This window comes from Mytilus galloprovincialis, chromosome 8, assembly GCF_965363235.1.
Source record: "Mytilus galloprovincialis chromosome 8, xbMytGall1.hap1.1, whole genome shotgun sequence".
Classification (NCBI taxonomy): Eukaryota; Metazoa; Mollusca; class Bivalvia; order Mytilida; family Mytilidae; genus Mytilus; species Mytilus galloprovincialis.
In genome coordinates this window covers 38,830,434-38,849,137 of record NC_134845.1, presented here as the reverse complement: position 1 = coordinate 38,849,137, position 18,704 = coordinate 38,830,434, and the positions used below count along the sequence as shown (strand labels likewise).

At 32.1% G+C, this 18,704-nt stretch overlaps 1 protein-coding gene across 1 annotated transcript in view; it reads left to right on the top strand.

Moving 5' to 3' along the window:
- Window positions 1-18,704, top strand: part of LOC143041890 (COMM domain-containing protein 5-like) — a 53,748-nt gene that overhangs the window by 28,999 nt on the left and 6,045 nt on the right. The window contains exons 3-4 of the mRNA XM_076214023.1: window positions 11,141-11,169; window positions 13,501-13,551. Of these exons, the coding sequence (XP_076070138.1) occupies window positions 11,141-11,169; window positions 13,501-13,551 (80 nt within the window). The remainder of the gene's footprint in view (window positions 1-11,140; window positions 11,170-13,500; window positions 13,552-18,704) is intronic.

Sequence of the window (18,704 nt, the reverse complement as noted above, 5' to 3'; positions counted from 1 at the left end):
TTGTAATAAATTCTATTTTTTTATGAATGTGTATTGAGAATTATCTTAATTTTTTGTATGAGAATAATGTTCCTTGTTTCCCGTAGGAACATATTAAATTAAAACAATTCTTAATATGACAAAAAGGAAAACATATTGCCAGGAATATCTGACAAGGATCTCAATTAAGGATGTTTGCTTGTCATGTTTTTGGAATTTTAGTCAGGTTTTCGAAATCCTCTGGTTTTATCCATTTGAATGCCTTAAAATATTTTGCCCATTGACCCCCAATTTTCTTTTTATAAATCTAATACATGTATAATTATAAACTATTTGTAAAAGTCTTATCAAATCTTATTTATCTTTTTAAAGTTTTTGAGAACTTAATTAATTGGTCAATGAGAAAACTAAGAAAAATCAAGAGAGAACATTTTCCCGCCAAAATTCCAATGGCTAATATCTCGAAAACAAGCACATTGACCCCTATATTTTTTTTGCTTTTTTGCTTCCTTAATTAATCCCCTATCAATATATAATAGTTTTATGGAAAGCTATTTATTTTGAAACTAAGTAGCGGACTTCCTTAAGGACTAGGTCCTAACAACTAGTTAACCTTTAATATAATATGGTACATAGACTCAGCTCTGTGATTCTTTATAAAGCAGAACCAAATGCATTAAAGTTCCAACCATGTACTTGGGTCCGAAGCTGCACATAACTCATTACAAACAAAGATTTCTTTCGTTTCAAGCCATTGTTTCCCTACTAAACTATGTATTCTACTTACTAGTACACTTGGTACAATCAAAAACCTCAGCTGATAAAAATTTGTTCAAATAAGGCCTTTGAAAATAGTGGAATGAATTGCTTTTGGAGTGTCAAAATTCGTTCGAAGTACTTGATAAATTGCATGCTTATAATTGGTGCTTTTGATTTTGCTACCCTATATACCATTTTGCCTCATAGTCTTATTAAGAAAAATTCACACACCTCATCAAATGGTCATTTAGAAAAAGTCAGAATATTCAAACTCTTGTAGATCATTTTTTAGCTCACCTGGCCCGAAGGGCCAAGTGAGCTTTACCCATCACTTGGCGTCCGGCGTCCGTCGTCGTCGTCGTCCGTCGTCGTTAACTTTTACAAAAATCTTCTCCACTGAAACTACTGGGCCAAATTAAACCAAATTTGGCCACAATCATCATTGGGGTATCTAGTTTAAAAAATGTGTGGCGTGACCCGGCCAACCAACCAAGATGACCGCCGTGGCTAAAAATAGAACATAGGGGTAAAATGCAGCTTTTGGCTTATAACTCAAAAACCAAAGCATTTAGAGCAAATCTGACAGGAGTAAAATTGTTTATCAGGTCAAGATCTATCTGCCTACAATTTTCAGATGAATCGGACAACCGGTTGTTGGGTTGCTGTCCCTGAATTGGTAATTTTAAGGAAATTATACTGTTTTTGGTTATTATCTTGAATATTATTATAGATAAAGATAAACTGTAAACAGCAATAATGTTCAGCAAAGTAAGATTTACAAATAAGTCAACATGACCAAAATGGTCAGTTGACCCCTTTAGGAGTTATTGACCTTTATAGTAAATTTTTAACCATTTTTCCTAAATCTTAGTAATCTTTTACAAAAATCTTCTCCTCTGAAACTACTGGCCCAAATTAATCTAAACTTGGCCACAATCATCTTTTGGGTATCTAGTTTTAAAAATGTGTGGCGTGACCTGGTCAACAAACCAAGATGGCCGCCATGGCTAAAAATAGAACATAGGGGTAAAATGCAGTTTTTGGCTTATAACTCAAAAACCAAAGCATTTAGAGCAAATCTGACATGTGGTTAAAGAAGTTCATAAGGTAAAGATCTATCTGTCCTGAAATTTTCAGATGAATCGGACAACCTGTTGTTGGGTTGCTGCCCCTGAATTGGTAATTTTAAGGAAATTTTGCTGTTTTTGGTTATTATCTTGAATATAATAATAGATAGAGATAAACTGTAAACAGCAATAATGTTCAGCAAAGTAAGATTTACAAATAAGTCAGCACGACCGAAATGGTCAGTGGACCCCTTTAGGAGTTATTGCCCTTTATAGTCAATTTTTAACCATTTTTCGTAAATTTTAATAATCTTTTACAAAAATCTTCTCCTCTGAAACTACTGGGCAAAATTATTCCAAACTTGGCCACAATCATCTTTGGGGTATCTAGTTTAAAAAATGTGTCCGGTCATCCGGCCATCCAACCAAAATGGCTGCCACGGCTAATAATAGAACATAGGAGTAAAATGGAGTTTTTGGCTTATAACTCAAAAACCGAAGCATTAAGAGAAAATCTGACATGTTTTGATTGTTTATCAGGTCAAGATCTATCTGCCCTGATATTTTCACGTGGATCGGACAACCCGTTGTTAGGTTACTGTCCTGAATTGGTAATTTTAAGGAAATTTTGCTGTTTTTTGTTATTATCTTGAATATTATTATAGATAGAGATAAACTGTATACAGCAATAACGTTCAGCAAAATAAGATCTACAAATAAGTTTACATGACCAAAATAGTCAATTGACCCCTTAAGGAGTTATTGCCCTTTATAGTTAATTTTTAACATTTTTCATAAATTTTTGTAAATTTTTAGAAAATATTTTCCACCGTAATTACTGGGCCAAGTTCATTATAGATAGAGATAATTGTAGCAACAAGAATGTTCAGTAAAGTAAGATCTACAAACACACCACCATCACCAAAACACAATTATGTCATGAATTTATCTGTGTCCATTGTTTAAGTGCCAGTCTGCCTAAGAATCATGCAGTGGTGAAAACATGACCAAAAAAAACCCACCCAATTTGACATTGATTTCAGTTCATAAAATGTAGTTATGCACAAAAGTAACATTCATTTCTGTTTTCCGTTCTGGTAATAGAAGATACACTTTGGTTGAAATGCACTAGAAATTAACGAATAAGGGGAGATAACTCTGTAATTTGCTATCATTCTTACCAATTTTCTAACCAAGTTATTTGATATTACCAGACTCACACAAACGAAAGACCAATTATTTTTAACTCAGGATGATGATTAGTATTAAATATCATGATAAGCTCAGTGGGTTTTTTCTGATTATGTTTTGATTTTTACCTAAATTGCCGGATTCTTACAAAGACTGGCACTTAATATGCACAAGACCAAGGTGAGCGACACAGGCTCTTTAGAGCCTCTAGTTGTACATTTGGACCAGTGTCTAAAAATATTTGTCAACTGTTTAACACATGGTGGTTTCCAGCCCATATCACCTGACACAGCATCGTGTGGGGTATATTTACCCACACCCATGTAGAAACGCATGGCACGATTCTGTACTGCAGTGATGCACGAGAAATCTCTCGTGCCCCAAATAAATGAGCCATAAGTTATGACTGACCAAACCATCGTAACAAATAGCTTTGTGTAGATACTGTGCTGAAAACCACCATGTGCTTTACATTTAACAATAAGTAAACCCAATGCCCTACTTGCTGACCTGTCTACAGCTTTTGCCATTAATTGGTAGTCTAAAAACTCTGTTAACAATAAACCTAAGTATTGATAATTTGAAACATACTCAATATTTTCATCATTTAAACTAAACTGAAAATCTGATCTGGCTACAGAAGTATTTCTAAAATGTATAACATTTGACTTTCTTAAATTTATTTTTAAACTATTATGATTACACCCTACATTTAAAACATCTAATACTTACACTTAGAAGTACTAATTATTCATTCATGTTCATTATTTTGTTGTTGAAATGTTCTTTTTTTTTCCTTTGTTCAGCTTTTTGCATTGGAGATCAAAGTAAAAACTTTATGCAAATATTTTTGACAAATTGGGAATGTGAGTGATTCTCATCAATTTTCTTGGTGTCCATTGTGGTGTGCTAACATTTTCAAAATTATTTCTCTGTAATTTCTGGGTCATTTGAATCAAACTTAGTCACAAACATTCTTGGATTATCTATTCAACAAAATATGCCTGATAATCTCACCTGCCTAACAACATGACAACCATGGCTAAAATGAAACTGGGAATAATAATTCAAATATTGTCTAATAAAACCATAAAGAAGAATATTGGGCACAAGCAAAAAAATGCTCAGAATCTAAACCTACTACCCATTTTAACCAAAACTTTCAGACTTCATATAGGAATTACTCCCCTTCAATAAGATTTGAATTAAATTTTCGTCAAAAACTATTATCTTGAAAAACTCTTACGAGACAGTTTGGACTTTTATTGCAAAAATGATAATCAAGAATATGTCTTGATGTAGAATGAGATTTTATGAGGGTCTTTTTTGTGTTTTTTGATTTTCTCTGATTTCACTGTGTTCTATGATGTATTATAGAATGCAAGAGTAGTTCTGAAATAAAACTATTTTTTATTAAATATGACAATTGTTAAATTCCTGTAGGGCTGTTACACAATAAAACTATCAGAAATTTGTGATGATTGAATCTTTTTTTAGTTCAAAAGCTTAGTAATTAAGACTTATAAGTATAAGTCATGTTTATGTTGTTAGATTGTTGCTATAGACTTAGCTATAAGACAGTTATTTTTAGTTCTGATTTTCAAGGCTTTTGATTGGCTGTTAATTAATTATGACATCATTGATCGTTTAACATTGTTACTGCCAGGTCTTGTGTCTTATCAATGTTTATACATCATTCTATATTTTATTACTTATTTATACTATTGACATTATTATCATCATTCGGTATAAATACGTTTTCCAAGAATGTAACTGTTCTCAGATTATTTACGAAGTGGAATTTAAACATAAACACTCGGACATTGACCTTTTCATTTATCAGTGATCATGGCCGATCGCCGTGCACCTCGTTTTAGACAGAGGTCTAATCAGTGGGACAGTTCCGACCCAGCTGAGCCAACTGGACTGCTAATAAATTGAAAGGTGAATTGGACAGTATCAACATTTTTGTTCCTGTTTCTCTGGAAAAAAACATGCTCAAGAAAATTTACATGGTTAATATCGCGCGTAGGAACATCGCCCCAGCCGACCAACAGATGACAGGCAACACCCCACAGACATCAGCATCATCAGACAATGCACCAAATACAAATTCTTCTGATGCAAGTGCTAATTTGAACACAGACACAATTGCCAGCTCTAATCAAGCTCCCTAAGTCCAAAGAGATTCAACTTCGGACAGCAGAAGTAATTCGGCTAGAAGCAGCGCCGTGACAGAACCGCGGATGGATTTTCAAAGTGGAATGACCGGAACTACGTCATCCAATATGGCGGCGCCCAGTGCCAGTAATGTCAACAATGAAGTTATTACAGGGATGTTGAATTCAATGCAGTCCATGCAAGGAACGATGCTTGGTTTACAGCAGACAGTTATTAAATTAATTAATATCAATGATAAACCAGTAACCGTTGGCGTTGATGATAACAACCTGAGCACTGCATACGCAGCGATGAGAAACAACGATCTCGGTCCAAGGCCAAGCACCAGTTCAGGAGCTTGATCTACATGTAGCCAGACTTTTCCAATAAATGGTGGGTATCGTTTTCCTATATCAGAATTCGGGGTTCCATCAGAATGCATCCCCCATGTTGACATTGTTTCTGATGATATAAAGAAACGTATTTGGGAGGGGAAAGATGTTAACTTAGCGACCCTGTTAATTCCTAAACATGAAGTAGACAAGAACATAGTTCAACAACAAGGTTCTATTACAGTCAACTTGTCTAACCACGAAGACACAAGGCTTCTCAAATCTTTGACCATTAGTGAATTCATAACTGCCTTTGGAAAATACAAGAGAGTGATGTGTTCAAAATTCACTACTGTGGATTCATTTATTTTCGTGGGTACCAATTTTCGTGGTTTGAGGAAAAATTACATATTCGTGGATATTTAATTTCGTGGTTTTGGCAAAGTCTACACTCATTCCTTTAGAAAATTTGTTATTCGTTGAACATTTGAATTCGTGGTTCTCCTGTTTCCACGAAATCCACGAAAATTGGTATCCAACGAATAATAATGAATCCACAGTAATAGGAGAATTGAGTTAGACAGATACGAGGCCAATATTATTGATATATACAATGTATATGGGGCTAAGTTTTATGACTACCATTGTCAATTTTCAGCCAGGGCAGCAGCAGCATTGAGAGACTGCAACATTAAAGTTGATTGGTCAATCAAAGATACCACTATGCTCAGTATGGTTGCGGGGGAATGCTAAGGTTAATTCATGCTCTAATTGCACATTTACCATGCATTTATCATCATTTTGTCCACATATTCAAAATACAGTAACAAACAAAGTGGCCAACACAGCTAATTATTCTAAGAGTTCAAATTTTGCTGTGAAGGATTTGGACCGTTATGGTAGGAAAAGAGTTTCTCATAATGAAACTGAAATCTGTAATAACTTTAAAGATAGGAGGTGTAATAGGCAACCGTGTCAATATGCGCATATTTGTTCTATTTGCTATTCTAATAACCATGCAGCATTCAGGTGTTCAGGAAAGAAAAATCCAAAACAAAACAACACAGACAATATTAATAAATGACTAGATTTTAACCAAAGAGAAAAAGTTGATACTCCAATTAATGTAGATGAGTTAAAGCAACAGTTACATAATCATCCGGATAAACAATTTGTAAACTATTTATGCCATGGCCTTGCTTTTGGTTTTGATACCTTAATTTCTAATACAGATGTTCCTACTAAAGAATGTCGAAATCTAAGATCAGCTATTACTCAACCAGATATTGTTGATAAACTTATTGAAAGTGAAGTTAATAAAGGGTTTTTAGAAGGGCCATTCGAGGAATTGCATTTTCAGCAATACAGAGTAAGCCCAATAGGTGTTGCAATAGGAAAATATTCAGGAAAGCCAAGACTTATAGTAGTAGACTTATCTTCCCCACATCAAAATATTGTGCATCAAAGTGTTAATGACATGATTGACAAAGATAGTTGCTCTTTATCATATGTTCGCATTGACGATGCAATTCAAATTATACAGAATTTAGGAAGATACACAACCATGTGTAAAACCGATATTTCCGATGCGATCAAATGAATTCCAGTATTACCCTTACAGTGCCACATGTTTTGTATTAAATGGCGTACAAATTATTATTTCTATACCAAACTTGCATTTGGCTGTCGATCGAGCCCAAGAATTTTTGATAACTTGTCACAAGCAGTATGTTGGATAGCAAAGAATAATTTTGGCATAGAATTCATTTTGCACCTTCTTGATGACTTCATAACTTTTGAACATCCACATAAATGTGGACAGAGAAATATGGATTTATTATACTACATTTTTGACACTCTAAAGATTCTAATGGCTAAACATAAAACTTCAGGTCCAGACACAGTTATTGAATATCTTGGAATTATTCTGGATTCAAATTTAATGGAGGCAAGACTGCCAAACGATAAACTTATTCGAATTTCAACTTTCTTGAAAGAGTTTCTGATTAAAAAATCCTGCACAAAGAGGGAGGTGTTACAATTACTAGGCCATTTAAATTTTGCATCTAGAGTCGTCATCCCAGGGAGAACATTTGTATCCCATCTGATCTTAGTGTCAACAACAGTTAAGGCGTTACACCACTATATCAAACTAACATGTGAATGCAGGGAAGACATTCGAATATGGCTCTTTTTTCTTTCAAATTGGAATGGTGTCAGCATGTTTTATAACAAAGAAAATATAACTTCTGATGATTTGTGTTTATATACAGATGCCTCTGGTTCTATCGGTTTTGGTGGCTATTATAAAGGACTGTGGTTTGCTGAATCATGGCCATCAATGTTTTCAAATTTAGTAGTTGATGAGAAAGAAGTATCTATAGCTTTTAGAGAATTGTACCCTATAGTGGTATCAGCAGTTTTGTGGGGACACATGTGGAAAAAGCAACGAATAATTTTTATGTGTGATAATGAGGCTACGGTAGCCATCTTGAAAAAAGGACGTTCCAAATCAGCTTATATAATGCCTTTAGTAAGGAGACTTACATTAATTGCTGCACAACAAAATTTTGTGTTTTTGTCTAAACATGTACCAGGAAAATTTAATTCTAAAGCTGATGCCTTGTCTCGTTTGCAGATAAACAAATTTCGTCGCCTTGCGAAAGAAGCACAGGAGTTTCCATGCATAGTTCCTCCTCCTCAACTTGTGTTATGGAGCTCGACACCGTAGTTAGCCAGTTGTGGGAGACAGCAATATCTACAGGCACAAAAAAAAACTTATGAAACTGGTTTTAGATCATACACGTCTTTTTTATTATTAACTGGTGTTGTTACTTTCATATTGCCTGGCTGTGTACCAGTCAATGAACAGTTATTATTACTTTTTGTTGCTTATTGTACAAGTAGACCACATATAAGTTATAGTAATATTAAACTGTATTTGTGTGGTATTAGGTTCAAATGTTTAGAACTTAACATAAATTATCCTGACTAACTAAGTTAAGACGACTCAAAGCTATACTGAATGGAGTAAAGCGTACTTATAAAACCAAACCTAAACCAAGGTACCCTATAACTTTTGATATTTTACAGAAAGTCTGTCTCTGGCTGCGCCAGAACAGTAGTTATGAGAATTTATTATTAGAAACTATGTGTACAGTTGCATTTTTTGGTTTTTAAAGATGTGGTGAATTCACAGTTGATAGTTGTGGAAATTTTGATCCAGCTTTAATTTATGTATTTCAGATATTACTATTCTAAACGACAGCATACATCTTAAGCTTAAAATTTCTAAAACAGATCATTTTAGACAGGGTGTGACTATTAAACTTTTTGAGACAGGTACCGAGATTTGCCCATATAGGATATGTTGTTTGTATATGAATAATCGCTTTCAAAGGAATCCGTCTCCTGAAACTCCATTGTTAGTTGATTTAAGTGGGGCCGCTGTCACCAGAGCTAAATTTCTCTCTTTATTCAAACATGCTTTAGATAGTTTAGGTATTGACTCTACCTATTACAGTGGCCATTCTTTTCGCATAGGGCCAGCCACAACTGCCGGTTCAGTTCAGGTTGAAGATCACTTGATAAAAGTTATGGGCAGATGGTCTTCAGATGCTTACTGTAGATATATAAAAATTTCAGAGTCTGACCTGAAAAGAGCTCAAAATTCTTTAGCAAAGAATTGATAAATTTGGCAAATTTGTCAATCATTATATAACTATATATTATTATATGAAGATACATTGTACTAGTTTTACAGTATGCTATATTGCAGATCTATTTAGGATCACTTGTACACCTTTTGTCATTTAGGTTTAGGAAATAATTAGGATTTATGTAGTGTAGTATGATACATGTGATAACAATGATAAGATTACATGTATATACAATGTATTGTTTTGATTTATATTTTTTTGTTGTTATAACTTTTACTTAATTTTGGGGCACTCAGACCGCATACATTTCATGTATTCAATCTGATTTATGGCCGTATTAATTAATTAATCTGGTAATGGGAATACATAATTCATTAATTCCCCAAAATTCTGTAGTGTTCATTTGTTTCCATGTACATTAATATTTGAATGGGCTATTAAATTTGTCTAGCAGTTTTGCTATCTTCATCCACATCAATTTGAAGTAATGCTCTTCCGGCTCTTGTAGCACACTTGTCTTCCGGCTCTTGTAGTTCTGGGTACACCGAGTAGCATCTAACATTGCTTCCGGCTCTTGTAGCTAACTACACCGAGTTGACCGCTACACCGAGTTGAGCATTACTTCCATGTGCATTACTGACATTGTTATTCCGGCTCTTGTAGCCTAAGCTACAATGAGTAAACACCTACTCTTATGCTCTAAAAGCTTTCCAATAGCTGCTACACCGAGTTTAACTATGTCAGTAATTTAGAAAATGCTGAGTCTGCCCCAAACCCAAATCAAGTATAAGTTTTTAGTTATTTTGTATTAAGAAGTTATGTAATATAGTATGATCTTTTTGACTAGAGTAATTTTGAGTGATTTATTTTGTATGTAAATATTTTGATATTATGTGTTTTATTAATAGAAATTATTAACTACTTTAGTTCTGTCTAATTATTACATTAGGGAGCGATATAATTAGAGAATAATAGTAAGTCGACATCACTTTTCTTATTACTATACTAGTGGTAAGATCCGTCGTCAAACTATCCATACATGTAAAGGTAGAAATTGGTATATGAGAATCTGCACTCCCTTGCACATATGGGGTATATGTCAATGCATAGGATGATACTAAGCAGAGTCTTTACAGTACTCAGTAACCTGTTATGCCTTATAGTAGATTATATGGCATCATTTTTGAGCTGTGCACACACTTTGTTCATCTTTATAGAGTTTTGTCTTAGGTTGTTTCTTGCTTCTAGGCATATGTATATGCACTTGGTTTATTGTCAAACTCTACAGAGTTTACATTGAGAAGTTACTTGCAGTACACTATGAACACTAAAACATCAGGAACATCTACAACTATACATGTATGCTGATTGATCTCAGAATTACGATACAACATGTACACTATTACTATATTTGTGTTACCATTCAAGGTGGGATAAGAATACAGTTGAAGGATCGAACTTGGTTTTCTATTCTAATTAGTATTTACAAAATAAACCTGTATGAAAACTTAATATTGAAATTCCTTTAGGAACTAATTATTTAATAACAATTGTAAGAATTACTGCATTTCCTTTTACCAATTTGTCTGTAATCTAATTCTAGTTTCTTGAAGAATGACAGTCTTTCTTTTTGCATAAACTGCAAGTACATCAAAAATAGAATTGTCTTTTTTAATTAATGTTCAATGAATTAAAAAACAGGTTGAATCAAAACCAGAAATTTGATGAATGGAAAAAAAAGATAAAAAAAAGCAAAAAGTGATCAAAATAAAATAATTGTATATACTAGTAACATACTATAAGTATACCATTACTCTACTTAGGTATCAGTGTATTTTGATTTTGAAAATTGTTCTCTAAAAAAATCAATATTACAAGAAATAGTTTACTTTTTTCTAGTTCTGACTTGTTTTAATGTTTTGTATATTTCATCATATCAGTTTACAATTTTATTGAAAGCCATGTTAATAGTTTATTCTACTTTTCATTTCAGATGTTTAAAGATGATTTAGTTGAACTACAGTAAGTTTTATTATTATGTAGCTGTATAATTATCCATGCACACAACTTAACCAAAAGTCAATGTTAGATATTAAATGGTATGGTACACAGTAGAGCCTATGCTGAAAGTTAAAGAATTAAAAAATTAAACAACAAAAATACCAAACTCTGAGGAAAATTCTTATTGGCAAGTCCACAAGCAAATGGCAAAATCAAAGCTAAAACACATTAAAGGAATGGATAACAACTGTCATATTCCTAACTTGGTACAGTCATTTTCTTACGAGAAAATGGTGGATTAAATCTGGTTTTATGGCCAACTATTCCTCTCACTGGTATGACAGTTGCATACATTACTTATATAATAGTTCTTGAAAAACTGGTTATTATCGTGATATATGGACTGCCCACAGGACAGTGGTATTGACTAGGATAGTGATAATGACTGACCCGAAGGCGAGGTCATTATCGCCGTCGCAGTCAATACCACTGTCCTACGGGCAGTCCATATATCACGATAATGACCAGTTTTTCAAGAACTATTATGTTTATTTCATTGAGAAACCATGTTTTGGAAAATTCTCATAACTTCAAAATGTCTAAAGCGAACTCGAGTAGTTGTACGATTTCTATGGCAAAGAGTGAAGACCAGTCGTAGTAATACTGCCATTCATTTTAGTGAAATTGTTCAGTATATAAACACTTAATCAAGTTATCTTTAATTTTATAATTAACGAAAACATATAATAAACAATTCAACAACATAAATATAATATTAAAAACAGGAACATATTTTATAAAAGGTACATCTCACTAAACAGAGAAACCACGCCCCACCGGTCATTAACAGATAAATCACGCCCCAGCGGTCATTATCAGACGGACAACACGCCCCAACGGTCATTATCAGACGGAAACCACGCCCCACCGGTCATTATCATGTAAAAGTTCGTTAACGACTGGTTTTCTGGTCCGTTTTTTCTGTTAATGACCGATTGAATTTATTACTGAAGAATAGTGAAAGTCATGTGGCCCCTTTTTAACCAATAAGAGAATCTTATTCTCAACCGATATGAAATAACATGGTATTCTTATAACTTTATAGCCCCATTCCTAGAGTATTTGATATACTACAATCGCCTTGCATGTTTGTCAGTCCAAATTACTCCATTTCTGTACAATAAATCAAATTGAAATATAGGTCACAAATATTATACTGAGAGCCTTGTACTTATCTACGGGTCTTCAATTCCTGTTTTTTTCAGACCAAAAACATTAATTTTAGCAACTGAGCATCAAGACTTTCCATACAGATTAACCAGCTGTTACATTAGGAAATATATGTGAATTCAGCCCCCTCCCCTACCCTTTTGTGGGAAAATTTGGCCAATAACATATGGGATCACTGAAGCATGACAGGAGCGGGTCCCTCTTAGGTCAGTCAGTGGGCCCAGCCCCCTTATGAAAATTTCTCTACTGGGAAAGATTTGATAATTGGACTCAAAATTCAATATTGGTTTAAGTTATTTTCAAAACATACAGGGCAGTTTATACTTCCTGTTGTACAATACAAATGTACTTTGTTTTTTTCATATCATGTAATTCCTCTTTTTTGAAGTTAATTAAAAAAAATCTGTTGTTGCACATTGTTGAGAACATTTCCTTATCTTTTACAGAAGCTTATGTAATATTCAATTATGAAATAAAGTCAATATGATATTGCATGCCAGGCATGCAACCTATAAATCATAGATGACACACAAGATTGCTGAAGCTGTCTGATTTAATGTCACATCCCATATATTTATATACTGTTCTGAAACTTAATAATTCTTTAGACATTAATGAAAATTGAACCGGAATGTTTATAGAGAGATGCAAAAGACACCAAAGCAATAACTTATAAGTAAAAAAATGATAGCACCATGGCATAAACAAATATATACAGAAAAAAAACCCAACCATATATAAACCACAAAATAGAAAATTAAAGACTGAGTAACACAAAATTCACCAAAAATCATTGGTGAACTCAGGTGGTCAAAAGGGTATACAGATCCTGCTCCACTAGATTAAGTTGTGGCACCTGTTGTATTGCTGATGTTAGTACACCGGATTTGTCAAACCATCATGTGATAAGTCTAGTTCAGGAGGTCACTTTCAAAGTAGTACAATGTACATTTGATAGATCATTAATTTACATATATACCAGTTTGACATTAATGAATTGTAATAATGACCAATGTTATAGGTGTTTGAATAATTGTATACTTATTTTCACTCAGAACTATTATAAACAATTAATTGACAATGGACATTTTTAACATAGGTATAATTTTTTTTCTTGCCTAGAATACCAGAAGCATACCATGAAGACTTATCCAGTGTTATTTTTGGATCAAGGTGAGATCATTATACATATGATACAATTGTTGAGTAAACTAGTGATTGTATCTTTCATGACATCTACATAGTTGCATAGTGTAATTTCAGATTTTTTTGGTTAGTCTGTTTTTGTTGGAAAAATGCAATAGGGATGAGTTGTAAAAGTTAAAACTCTTGGAAGCAGTTATCATGTATGCATCATTCCCTGAAACTTTGGTATATTGTTTAAAAAAGGAACATTTATGTACTTCAATGTAGGTTGCCTTTGTTTGTGGTCTATATTTTCCAGGGGAGTTGGTGTTTAATGCAGTGTTTTGTTTTACTGTTCAGTATTTATTGATTTCTTTTATTATGAAAATAGAAATGATTAACACCAAAAACCATAGGATGTAGAAGGTTAGCAACTTTTATCATATTTATGTAAAATTAATCAATGTTATTTATTGTAAAGGCATCAAAAGGTCAAATTTGTTACAAATTGTTTTTACAAAAGATACAATGAGTAAACAAATTCAAGGAAAATAATAAACAACATTATGAATATATAAAGTTAGGGCCTAAAAAAAGCAACACATAACTATCAAATTTCAAAAAATATATTTATATATTTTGTGAACAAGTTGTAATTTCCTACAAATTATAACCTGTACAGGGTTTTTGTATAAGGTATCAATATTTCGACACACACCTTCTTTCACATGGTGATACAAGTCTATTTTCAATAATTATCTAGTTGATGTTATACTCACACATTTTATATACTTCAACCTAACATTAAGCACTTTCCTCTGTCATAATAGTACAAATAAGATTTCTGATTGGTTTAGATTATATTATCATTTTTTTTACTAATACCACATTTTATGCACACAAAATATATTTTGAGTAATTTATATAAATTTTGTGTCAGTATTATGTACAAGACTGTAGCATGTAGATGTGGAAATAAAACAGTGACAATCTTAAACCAAAGACACTGTGCTGATTTTATCTTATTATGTAAACGAGATTCACAAAACACTGATAACTTGTACAAAAATAATGAACATAACATTAACAATTTGTACACAACATATATATAGACATAAGTTTGAAGATTTGCACAACAATACTGATATAAGATGGTAATATACTAAGAAGTATTGACAAATATTTTGCCTCAACAAATAGTCTTTATCAGTGTCATTGTCTCTATCAACTATCATGACTATAGAGATATATAACATATATACATAATTGTGTAGGTAAAAAAAATAATTCACATGCACAGATTATATATATATCTGTATCTTATATTATATATATAATGTAATTTATTGTGTAAAGCATCAGAAGGTGTCAAATTTGTTACAAAACATTCTTACCATTAATACAAAGCTGTAAACAAAATACAAGTGTTGATCATGTTTATAATACATGTACAACAAATTAACAGTATTATAGGTTATGTAGTTTATTGTGTATGTACCAACAGGAAACTTTGTTAAAAAACAAATAGTTCAACACTTTCTCATCATGATGCTTACACCAAACAGTCTGGAAATGTTATGGCGAGTCACATATATATTATGTACTTCAATATTACTTGCCTTTGTTTGAGGATTTGATGGTTCGTGATGTAGGTTTTTTTACTGTTCAGTATTTTAATGATCCTGATGTTATACAATAAAAATACTTAACACCAAAAACCAAATGATGTAGAAGGTTAACAACTGTTATAAAAAAAGTAATTAATGTTGTTTATCATATAAAAGGCAGCCAAAGGTCATATTTGTTCTTACAAATATAATAATAAGTCAGTAAAGACAATTTAAGGAAAATAATTAACAACAATATCAATTTTTAATGTTAGCACCTATAAATATCAATACATAACATACACATTTATTAATGTATATTTATAAATGTTGTGTCCAAGTTGTAATTTCGTAGTAATTATAATTTGTACAGTTGTTTTGTACAAGCTAATAGTATTTTGAAACACCTACTTTTACCAGGTTATACAAGTTTATCTTCAATAAATATCCAGTTTATAATCTACTCACAAACTCATATTCCTTAACCTAAAAGTAAGCACTGTCCTCTATGTCATAAAACAACAATAAGGACACCTGATTGGTTTAGATAAAAAAAATCTAACTATTTTATAATTCTATGTCCACAAAATATATTTTGAGTGTTTTTATATAAACTTTGTGAAAGTACTATGTACAAGACTGTATCATGAAGTTGTGGAAATAAAACAGCGATTCGTTTAACCAAGACACTGGGCTGATTTTGATTAATTATGTTATCGAGATTCACAAAAAGCTGTTAACTTTTACAAAAATAATGAACATAACAATTTGTACACAACATATATAAGCATAAGTTTGAAGATTTGCACAAAAATACTGATATAAAATTGTTATTTACGAAGAATATGTTATGAAATGGTATTGATAAATAGTTTGCCACAACACATAGCCTTTGTTAATGTCAATGTCTCAATCGAAAACAGAGATATATAACATATATATACATAATTATGTAAGTATAAAAGTTACTTCACATGCACAGATTATATTTATATGTATATTAAGATATTATATATATAATGTATTTTATTGTGTAAGCACCAAGAGGTGTCAAATTTCTTGCAAAACATTCTTACCAAGCGCTGATAATACAACAAACAGTAATATATGTTATGTAGTTTATTGTCAGTGTGTATGTACCAACAGGAAAACTTTGTTGAAAAGAAATTGTTAACAGTATAACAATAAATAAACCTATAAACAAAAAACATTAAGAGACAAATGCTACAAATAAAAACAGTGTAAATCATTTTTATGTGTAGAACATTTACAAGCACTATTAATCACTTTTTTCGCCTACATTTTAATGATTTTGAACATTTAGACCTTGACATAAAAAAAAAACAGGTAACATCCTCCTTCAAGGACAATTACTCCTGTATTGGTTTGATTGATGATATGAAATGTGACTGAGAAAGCAGGGCATCGTGTTCAATGGACACATATTCTTGTTTTCTAAATCATGTGAAAATTGATGTAGATAATACATTGTATAAGGGGCTGTCAGAGTGATAGCAAACTGGATTTTCCCACAGAGGTTGAATACTAAACCGTTGAGCAAGTATGGACACAACATTTAAGCTTAAAACTACTCTGAATTTGGATTCCATTATTGAATATTTTACACAGCATAGGTTAACAAAATGAATTTGGTCAAAGAACTGCAAAAATTGAAATTAGACATTTACCTATTATGGTCCAATATTTGATGAATGTACTTATGTGTATGACAATAATTTTAAGTTGGGTTTCCAGATTTAAAAATCGTTTTTGTCATATAAACATAATTGTTTTGTGACAGAATTTTCTTTAAAGCAAACACATTACAGCAAAGTAATAACAATTTTATAATTAATGAATACATAGAAAAATAGGTTTAAGACTCCTACCCTCAGTTCTTATGACTGTTTTTATAAAGGAGCAAGTATTTTTAATATATTTCATGATAAAGGGTTTTAATATTTCTGTTACTTTTCCTTCCTTGGTAACAAATATAAAACTATGAAAAGACTATCAACATTCCAATAGGTTTTTCCTACTAGTTTAAAAGCATAAGTTTACAATAGATATTAAAGTAATATATTCTGATATTTATACCATACATGAGTAGTTGCAGTACACAATCAATAAAAAAAACCAATTATGAATGTTTATGATTTTCAAAAATTGGATTTATGATTTTTTTTCTTCTCAAAAGTAAGATACTGTGGATTCATTTATTTTCTTGGGAACCAATTTTCGTGGATTAAGAAAAACTAATATGATCGTAGATATTTAGATTCTTGGTTTTGCCGAAGTCTACATACACGCTTATAGAAGGTTTGTTATTCGATGAACATTTAATTTTGTGATGCACCTGCACTCAAGACATCCACGAAGATTGATATCCAACCAATAAGAATGTATCCACAGTATTGGATGAAAAAATCCTCTGAAAAGTTAGGCTATATATATATATAGTTAAAATTAAATTATCACTTCATATTCATGTCAATAATTTTCACAGCACGACTGCAGTGTTTATATCATAAGATCATTGTTAGAGTGTTGATCTACCTTTATTTTATCAATATATAAGTGTTCAATTACATGTATAAATCTCTGATCATCAAAACAAATTGTATAACGTTGATATCACTAAGGTCAAACAAAACAACAGGAATATTGTAAAAACATCTAATGTCATTTATACCTTTGAATTTGATGTAACATACTGTGAATGAACTGATAAAAAAGGAAAACTAACTAATAGTCTATATGTTTACTTCTTACTGAATTATTTCTTGAAAGTTCAGATAATGATGAGTAAAACATGGCTGATTAACTTGCACAATAGCAATAGAAACACAACACTTTAAATTTTCCCATATTATAAGAAAAATCAAACCAACAGATCTTCTCAGGAAGATTGACAATTGTCCTGAGATTTTGAAGGTTGTTTAGGGTATAGTCTGCCATGCCTATAAATAATTTAATACAAAAGTTTTATATCCCCACTCTGACTCGCAACCAATGTATATTCTTATTTGTCATGATAAGACTTTCCCATTCTAGTATTTGCATATTTATTGGTTTAATTGATGAGTTGAAATGTGATGGAGAAAGCAGGGCATAGTGTTCTATGGACACATATTCTTGTTTTCTAAATCATGTGAAAATTGATGTAGATAATACAAGTGGCTGTCAGAGTGACAGCAAACTTGCTTTTCCGCCATTTTTTCGTAAAATGTCCTATACCAAGTCAGGAAAATGGCAATTGCTATATTATATATAAAAAAGAAGATGTGGTATGATTGCCAATAAGACAACTCTCCACAAGAGCACGGGGGGGGTCTCAACATGGGATTTTGGCTACAGGTGTGCAGCTGGGATTTTAAAAACACCCCCCATTCATATATTGAATAATTGTGAAATCCCTACCTATACATATATTTCACAGCGAAATCATAACCCATTCATATATTTTATGAAATTTATGACTCATTGATATATCACAATCGGTCAATTACTACCTATTGATATATTTCCTCGGTAAAATTGCACCCCATTGATATATTTGACGGATCAAAAAAAGGACCCATTCCAGCGGCACAT